Source organism: Arachis stenosperma, chromosome 9 (assembly GCF_014773155.1).
Source record: "Arachis stenosperma cultivar V10309 chromosome 9, arast.V10309.gnm1.PFL2, whole genome shotgun sequence".
Classification (NCBI taxonomy): domain Eukaryota; kingdom Viridiplantae; phylum Streptophyta; class Magnoliopsida; order Fabales; family Fabaceae; genus Arachis; species Arachis stenosperma.
The window spans coordinates 19,093,901-19,103,206 of NC_080385.1; the positions used below are offsets into that span (position 1 = coordinate 19,093,901).

At 31.7% G+C, this 9,306-nt stretch overlaps 1 protein-coding gene across 1 annotated transcript; it reads left to right on the plus strand.

Moving 5' to 3' along the window:
* The first annotated feature begins 507 nt into the window (after window positions 1-507).
* On the plus strand, window positions 508-6,820 carry LOC130948701 (linoleate 9S-lipoxygenase-like). Its single transcript, XM_057877545.1, has 9 exons — window positions 508-805; window positions 2,030-2,316; window positions 3,139-3,379; window positions 3,758-4,075; window positions 4,179-4,264; window positions 4,433-4,540; window positions 4,747-5,051; window positions 5,139-5,402; window positions 5,883-6,820. Exons 1-9 carry the CDS (start codon window positions 568-570, stop codon window positions 6,637-6,639), a joined length of 2,604 nt encoding a protein of 867 aa, XP_057733528.1. The 5' UTR covers window positions 508-567; the 3' UTR covers window positions 6,640-6,820.
* The last annotated feature ends 2,486 nt before the right edge of the window (window positions 6,821-9,306 follow it).

Below are 9,306 nucleotides of genomic sequence, written 5' to 3' on the forward strand. Positions count from 1 at the left end.
ATTTTTTTGAAAAAAAAAAGAAAGATACACCGTTTGTATTTAAAAAAAATTAAAAAATTAAACAATACACTTTTTATTCATTTTTTTTGAATTAAAATTTTATAAAGTAAAAAAAATTAGTGAAGTAATAAAGAATTAATCATTCTTAAATTTAAATAGTAAATACACATTTCATAAAAAATTATAAATTTGATAATAATTAACCTCTAATTTTATTATTTTATTATTTTTTTATTTTAGGGAATATAAATTCTTTGTTATAAATTAAACTTGTCACCAAAAAAATAATAAAAATAAAATAACACTCAAGTCAAGACAGGAAGACCACCAATGAAAGGATGAACCGTGTTCAGGCGCGTTTCTCACGTGGAGAATTAATTAATTATCAATTATTATCTAGTATGCAAGAAAGAAAATTAACAATTAATCTTTGAGTTGCCCTCACACATGGCAAAGATGGCATAGCCTCTGTCCCTTCTTCATTATAAATACCCAATTCTGCGGCTTGAGTTCTCCACAAGCCACAAAACATTTCATTATCGAATTTTCCAAAGCAAGAAAGCAAAGATGTTTTCCGGGGTAACAGGACTGATTAACAGGGGGCAGAAGCTGAAGGGGACGGTGGTGTTGATGAGAAAGAATGTGTTGGACATCAATGAACTCACTTCTGCACAGAGTGCTAGTGGCATCATTGGTGGTGCTATAGGCGTGATTGGTGGTGCTATAGGCACCACAGTTGATACCCTCACTGCTTTCTTGGGTCGATCTGTGGCACTTAAGTTGATCAGTGCCACCAGTGCTGATGGTAATTAACTTCTTTCTCTCACCACAGCAATTTCTTTAAATAGATAAAAATTTAAGTGCAGTTAATTTCACTCAAGTAAAATTAATTTTTTGTGAAATTAATAGTTAAAAATCGTTAAATAATTTAAATTGATAGTTGATAATACTAAAAGAATATTATGTCATATATAATTCATATTTATTTAGAATATTATGCGTTTTTTTTTTGTCCTTTTTTGAGCTCAATGGTCAACACTATATATTAATACTTCATAAAACGAATTCATAAAATTGGTTTCTAATTTTTTTTAAAATATTATTCTATTTAATCTCTAAATTACTAATCCCTAATATTTTATAAACTTAGACAAATCTATCCTTTATTTTTCTAGAAAGTAATATGGCAGAGGGATTGGATTATCTGAATTTTAAAAGATAAAAAGACTAATGTGTTTTCTCATTATTTTTTTTAGATGATCTTTTGGAATATATAAGGTGGATTTTTGTTAATTTATTAATACTTTTGTTTCTAAAATAATATTTTTAAAGACAATTTTGTCATTTCATTCTCTTTTAAAAATTGATAACTGAAATCATCATCAACAAAAATAATTGGTTACTCTTCCATGCATTGTACTTAAAATACTGATCTTTCTTGACAAATAATGCACAAAAAGAAAAAATTGAAGTAAACTGCTATGAGTTAACTAATAGTATATATCCCTAGAACAAAGTAATTTTCAAGGCCAACCATAGTATCTATATAAAAAAAAAAAAATCAGTTACTAAATCAATTATTAGTATAGTATATATTTTTAAATAAAAAATACACATTAAAAATAAATGAAATAATATATAGTTTTATAAATTCTAATAAAAATAACAAAAATATTTTTTTATAGAAATATTTGTTTATCCTTATTTTAAAAACATGACTTACAAAAAAAAATAATGATTTAAAGAAAATAGTAACGCTTTTAAATAAAAATAACACTTTTATAATATATTAAAATCAATCTCTACAATTTATCATTGAATTGTTTAAAAAAAAAACTCTTTACGTCAAGATTTTTATATAGAATCGTCTTCACTCTTCACTAGAATATCTATAATATTCAAATACATGACTACCAATTTGATGACTAAATTTGATCGTGCAGATAATATTTCAGTTTAAAGGTTATTTTCTTATTAATTATTTCCATGGTAGAACATTTATACTAATTAATAAATATGAATTATGCAGCAAGTGGAAAAGGGAAAGTGGGAAAGCAAACGTTCCTAGAAGGTGTTATTACTTCACTGCCAACGTTGGGAGCAGGGCAATCTGCATTCGATATCCATTTCGAATGGGACACTGACATGGGAGTACCAGGAGCATTCTATATTGAGAACTTCATGCAAGTTGAGTTCTACCTTGTCAGTTTGACTCTTGAAGATGTTCCCAACCAGGGCACCATCCATTTCCCTTGCAATTCCTGGGTCTATAACTCTAAACTCTACAAATCTGATCGCATTTTCTTTTCTAACAAGGTACTACAACATAAACTTTTCTCTATATTATATATCAAAGAAATGAAGTTCTGCCTCCTAAATTTAATATGTTCATTTTTCTTAGTTTTCTATCATTTATAAATGGTTGAATTTATGGTGTCTTCAGTTACGGTGACTACAATAGATATATAAGTTTAGCAATACTTTTTAAATATTGCTAAAAACGTTATTAATTAATAAAAAAAGATTATTTTAATTTTAGTAATAATTTTTATAAGTGTTGTTAAAATTGATCATCAAATCCATAAACACCGTAGTGTGCATTTTTTTAAATTATTTTACATCTCATTATTTTATTTTTCATAGTGATACAAAAAAAATTTTATTCAATATAATTTGGGAAAAATAAATAACAAAAGAGTCGCATTATCAATTTAAAAATGACAATATTTATTATAGTTTAACACTATTTTTTATCTCAAAATAAAATAGTTTTGGACTAAAAAAACTGGTGTACGGAAAGATAATGCATGTCTTTCTTTTATTTTGGGTATATGTAAATGAATTATTTCTATTTTTGTGTAATGCAATCTTAGTTTCACTATACTAAAATCATTTTATCTTTCATATGCTGAAAAATTAAGCTTTGTTGTAATTCCTTTTTTGGTTAATTCCAAAGTTATTGATTAACTTGAAATATATTAAAAAAATCAAAATAATTTTTTTAGCCAATAATTAATCAATCAATATTCATTTTCCTTTTAAATTTATATTTGTCTCTCTACAATAACAACAAGCTTATTTACTAATTTATTTTCTTGAGAAGATTAATGATAAAGTTTGTTGAACATTTAAATGTAGACATATCTTCCGGGTGATATGCCAGCTCCACTAAAGAAGTACAGAGAAGAGGAATTGGTGGTTTTAAGAGGAGATGGCACAGGAGAGCGCAAAGAACATGAAAGAATCTATGACTATGATGTCTACAATGATTTGGGTAATCCGGACAGTAATGCCAGATTGGCTCGTCCAGTTCTTGGAGGAAACACCACCTTTCCTTACCCACGAAGGGGAAGAACTGGCAGAAAACCAACCAAGACAGGTATTTAAGCTTTCATTTTTGCTCTATCTCAATCTCTGTTTTATCATTTTTTTTGGGTATGTGATTGTCATGTAGAAATTAGTGGCAACTCCATCAGATATTTTTCAGTATTTTGTTTACAAAATTATTTCTTTTGCATACTGATTTTTCATGTGTATTATATCTAATAATTTGTGTCTTCATATTCTTATTATACAAAACTTTTTAATATTTACATTAATCAAATAAACATTTCATCTTTTAGTTATTTCTAGTGACACTCGATTAATAGTTAAGCTAATTCTCTTCTACAAGAGTTATAGAAGAAATGAGTATTTTTATCCGCATCAATACTAATAGATTTGTCATAAAAATGACAAAAATCATGTTTGCATACAGATCCCAAGAGTGAGAGTCGGAGCGACAGTGTTTACCTTCCAAGAGATGAAGCATTTGGTCACTTGAAATCTTCAGATTTTCTTGTTTACATACTGAAATCTGCATCTCAAAATGTGATACCTCAATTGCAATCTGCACTTCCATTAGTTGGAAAGACTGAATTTGACAGTTTTGAAGATGTGCGTGACCTTTATGAAGGTGGAATTAAGTTGCCTACTAATATTCTCAGTGATCTTAGCCCCATCCCATTGTTCAAGGAGCTCTTTAGAACTGATGGGGAACAGGCCCTTAAATTTCCAGTACCTAAAATTATTCAAGGTATATATATATTATGGTAAATAATATATAGTAGCTCTAATTTACATGGAAGGCATATATAAATTACTCATTTTTTTAAAATGATTTTATTTGGAATATCCAGTTGATAAATCTGCATGGATGACCGATGAAGAATTTGCTAGAGAGATGATTGCCGGACTCAATCCACACGTTATTAAAGTTCTTAAGGTAAATTCAATAGAGGAATGCCACAAGCTCAATACCATTTATTGTTTTTGATCGGCAATTAACCGGTAATATTTAAAAGTGTTGGATTATTTGACTAATATATTAATTTAAAAAAACTTTCAAATTAAATTTGGTATTAATTAATATTTCATACAAAATTTAATGTAGGAATTTCCCCCGCAAAGCAAGCTAGATAAGCAACTCTATGGTGATAATACCAGTACAATCACCAAACAACACGTGGAGTCAAGCTTGGGTGGGGTGACCGTAGAGCAGGTAATAACACAATGGTAGAAACTCAGGTACAGTCGACTTCACGTGAAGTTAATACTTGAGAGCTGTTAAATGATTTGACTGATTTGACTAAATTTTCATTTAATGACTCTCAAATATAACTTCACGTAAAGTCGACTTCACCTAACACAACTTCCTTTGTTGTTTTGATATGATTCATATAACTAACATGACTCCTTGAATAATAGGCGATCAGCAACAAGAAATTGTTCATATTGGACCACCATGACCCACTCTTCCCCTATTTGAGTAAAATTAACAAAACCACCACAAAGGCCTATGCTACAAGAACCGTTCTTTTCTTGCAAAACGATGGAACACTAAAGCCTGTGGCCATTGAGCTAAGTAAGCCAAATCCTCAAGGAGACAACTATGGTCCTATTAGCACTGTTTACACTCCAACAAAACAAGGCGTTGACGGTTCTATTTGGCAACTCGCCAAGGCTTATGTTGTTGTAAACGATTCCTGCTTTCACCAACTTGTCAGCCATTGGTATATACCATTTTCGTTAACATTGTTTCTTCAAACAAAAATAAATCTAATTTTATTAATATATGTTTATGTTTATATGTATGGCAGGCTGAACACTCATGCTGTGGTTGAGCCATTCATTATTGCAACAAACAGACACCTCAGTGTGGTTCACCCAATTCATAAACTACTTCTCCCACATTATAGAGACACAATGAACATAAATGCACTGGCACGTAATGTCCTTGTTAATGCAGAGGGTATCATTGAATCAACATTCTTGTGGGGTGGGTATTCTTTGGAAATGTCTGCTGTTGTATATAAGGATTGGGTTCTCACTGAGCAAGCACTACCTAATGACCTTCTCAAGAGGTAATTATTAGTTTCGGTTTTGAATTTAGATTAAGACAAAAAATAATCTATTTTTTTTGTCTAAAAATAAATAAATAAAAGAGAGAGACAAACTAACAAGGATTAGGGGAGTGTTTGTGGATAACTATTAATCATTTTAGATGTACACCAAAATCAATCACAAAAATTAATTATTTAATGTAGAATATAAATTAAAATTAAAAAATACTAAAAATTTATCAGAATTTATTATTTTTAGTCATCAATTTGTTAATAATATTTAATAGTGTGGAATAAAATATATTATTAGATTAGTAAATTAAAAAAATTGGATTGATAAAATAAAAAGTGATAATAAAAAATAATAGATTCTGATAATTTTAGTAATTAATTTTAAGGTGCAAATATTATTTTTGAAAAACTAAAGAGTAAAAATAATCTTTAACATAGAAAGATGCTGCTTGTTATGATATTAACATTAAATTATATCCTACACTACAGAGGAGTGGCAGTTGAAGATTCATCTTCCCCACACGGCGTTCGTCTTTTGATTGAGGACTATCCTTATGCCGCTGATGGACTAGAGATATGGGGTGCAATCAAGTCATGGGTTGAAGAATACGTAGCTTTCTACTACAAGTCAGATGCTGCATTAGTTCAAGATTCTGAACTCCAAGCATTCTGGAAGGAACTCGTTGAGGTGGGTCACGGCGACAAGAAGAACGAATCATGGTGGCCAAAGATGCAAACTCGTGCCGAGTTGGTTCAAACTTGCAGTACTCTCATATGGATCGCCTCAGCTCTCCACGCAGCAGTTAATTTCGGACAGTACCCCTATGGCGGTTACATTCTGAACCGTCCAACTCTTAGCAGGCAATTCATGCCGGAGAAAGGGTCGAAGGAGTACGACGATCTGGCCAAGAACCCTGAGAAGGTTTTCTTGAACACAATTACTGGGAAGAAAGAGACCCTGACTGACCTCACAATCATTGAGGTGCTGTCAAGGCATGCTTCTGATGAGCAGTACCTTGGACAGAGAGGAGATGGCGACAACTGGACCGCAGACACGGCGCCCATTGAGGCCTTCAAGAGGTTTGGAAAGAAGTTGGTTGAGATTGAGCAGAAACTGATACAGAGGAACAACGATGAGAGGTTGAGGAATCGTTATGGGCCAGCACAGATGCCGTACACTCTGCTTTATCCTTCAAGTGAGGAAGGGTTGACCTTCAGAGGCATTCCAAACAGTATATCCATTTAAGGGAGTTATGGTTCTTGAGTATTGTGGCTTAAATAAGAAGAAAATTTATTTCTTCATTGAGTATTATTGTTATCCTGTGTGTTTCAGAGATATCATGTCAGTGTATTGATAAGATAAGAACTATACTATGCTTGTAACATGGTTGGTATATTCATATATGAACTACTATCTTCTTCGATCATATTAATTGTTCTCATGTTTTGCTCTTAATTTTTGTTCTTTTTGATGTTCAACTCAGCGGAGTTATCACCATGTTTTTAGAACTGGAACGAACCTGTCGGTTTAATAAGATTAATCGAAAACATATGTCTAATTTTTTTATCAGTTAATAAAAAATTTATCAACCATTATTTTTTTTTTCCAAAGGTAGAATATAATATTTAAATGGATACAAACGAAAAAAAAAACCCCTAAAAAGTAAATGGTGCTTCTATTTTTCATTTTATATTCATTTATGCTTTTTTTTTCCTTTTCACTTTGTTGTCTGTAGTCTAATTTTAAAATTATGCGAAGTTAAATTTATCTAATTATATTTTAATTTCTTTCAAATATTATTTCCTTTTTTTTATTATTCTTGAATTTTTATTGATATACTCTTTAGTTTGCCAACCCCTAACATTTGATAGTTGATCATTATCATCGATAAATTACCACAAAAACGTCAGTAAAACAATTAGCCCTTTTAACAAAATTGGTTTAACTAGTAGCAATGTATAATAGCGCCATCATTGGACTCTAAGCTCCCATAACATACATCATGAAGGGTATCTTGGAGGGTGATTCTTAAAAAAACCAATAAAGGGTATGCATCTAGGCAGGTTTTCTATAATTCCAGGATGATCCTTGCCATTGTGGATTGGCTTAGAAGTAAGGTCTACAAGATCAATAATGAAGAACACATTTGCTCTTATAAGGTTACGTTCAATGTTGGTAGGGCTCCATACATGACATTGTGTTTCAATTTGTTTGGAGTTCTTTTGCCTGTTTTTTTTTTCCCCAAAAATAGATGAATTGTATTTTTTTAGAAAGTAAAGAAACACATTGTCTAAAGAGAGACAAAAGAAAGAAGCCCAACTAGTAATATACACATCACTAAAAGACAAATATATTAAACTTAAAGAAAAGAGAAGATAAAATTAAAACAAGCATTCTAAGAAGGTAAAGTTGAAACGAGCATTCTTTGAAGTTGACGCTTCATCTTTTCTGGTGAATTTCTCGTTGCAATCTGGAGACCATTTCCATTATACTTGACGCTAATGTTCTCATGGTTTCAAAAATTTTTAGGTTCCGAACTTTCCATAAGAACCAGCATATACATGAAAGAGTGTGAGGGAGGCTTCACTTCCTTGGCTGCATCTCATCGCTGTAAAAATCGCAATTAGTTGAACCGGTTAATTAAGTGGTTATATTGCTCAATTTTGATTCTAAAAAGTTAGAGTGAGAATTTGAGGTTTTAAACATCATTTTTGGACTCAGTGGGTCTTTCCGAGTCAGAAAATGTGTTCTCTGTGAAAAACCGTGAGAAACTGCGAACCGGCAGTTGAACCGGTTGAACCGGTTCAAGTCTGCCCGGTGCTGCACGAGAAAAAGTAAAAACAGTCAAAAACTTTAGAAAAATAGTAGAAATGGAAAAAACAAGGCGTTAATTTTACCGAAATTGGGCCAAACGGGCTAAAAACGCTAACGGGTTGAATCGGGCCCAAGTCCAACATATATAAAGGTTCATTTAATGAACTCTAGCCTCATAAACATACACACACTACAGAAATTGAGAAAGGGAGGAGAGGAAGAAGAAAACCCTTTCCACCTCAATCTTCCCAAGCTCATATCTTGAGCTATAGAGCTCCGATTTGCGTGCCGTCAGCGGCTACGCGTTCCTAGTGAAGAGCTCTACAAAACCCATCCAAGAAACTCTAGAGGTAAACTCGAAATCCTCCTAGTTCTTCTCTCCAAAATTTCGGGTACCTAGGGTTTTTGATTGAGTGAGCTTTTGTGATTCTTGATATTTAGGTTCACTCTAATTCTTGCTTAGCTTTGAGTTTTGCCATCCAGATCTGTTGGGAATGGTAAGAGGCTTTGATCTCTTGTGAACTTTTGATTTATGTTGAGCCTTAGATTGATTTTGTGGTAATTTATATGTATATAACTTGATTATTGTGAGTTTGGGGCTTGTTGGTGCTTGTTGGAGCTACATTGGTGGTTGGATTTTAGTTGAAAGCTCATTTGGTTCATATTGGGAATCGGCCAAGGTATGGTTTCGGTTTCCTCTATGTAGTATATAATATTCATGGACACTTAGGCTAGTGACCCATAAGATAGGATTAGATTTAAATAGTTGATGAGTGGTTGAATGATATTGTATGATGATGTTTGATGAAATGATGATTTTGAGTTTGATATTGATGATTAATAGTGGTATGATGAGGATAAATGATTTGGGAAGTTGTGGAGTAATTTATGTTGATAAGTGTGATATTGGTGTTGATTGATTGGTAATGTAGTTGAAAAATTGTTAATGAAGTTTGATATATGAGATATATTGATATTGATCTTGTGGATAAGGAAAAGTAAAGAAAAAATGTGGTAAGTTTGGCGAAATATGATATAGAGGGTTGATTTTGATGAAAAGTGGAGTTTGGGATGGTTTGGTTTGGTTTTTGGTTGTGT

Coding starts and splice junctions, on each gene's coding strand:
- LOC130948701 (XM_057877545.1), top strand. CDS start 568: ATGTTTTCCGGGGTAACAGGACTGATTAACAGGGGGCAGAAGCTGAAG. Junction 806..2,029: donor CAGTGCCACCAGTGCTGATG/GTAATTAACTTC, acceptor TGAATTATGCAG/CAAGTGGAAAAGGGAAAGTG. Junction 2,317..3,138: donor GCATTTTCTTTTCTAACAAG/GTACTACAACAT, acceptor ATTTAAATGTAG/ACATATCTTCCGGGTGATAT.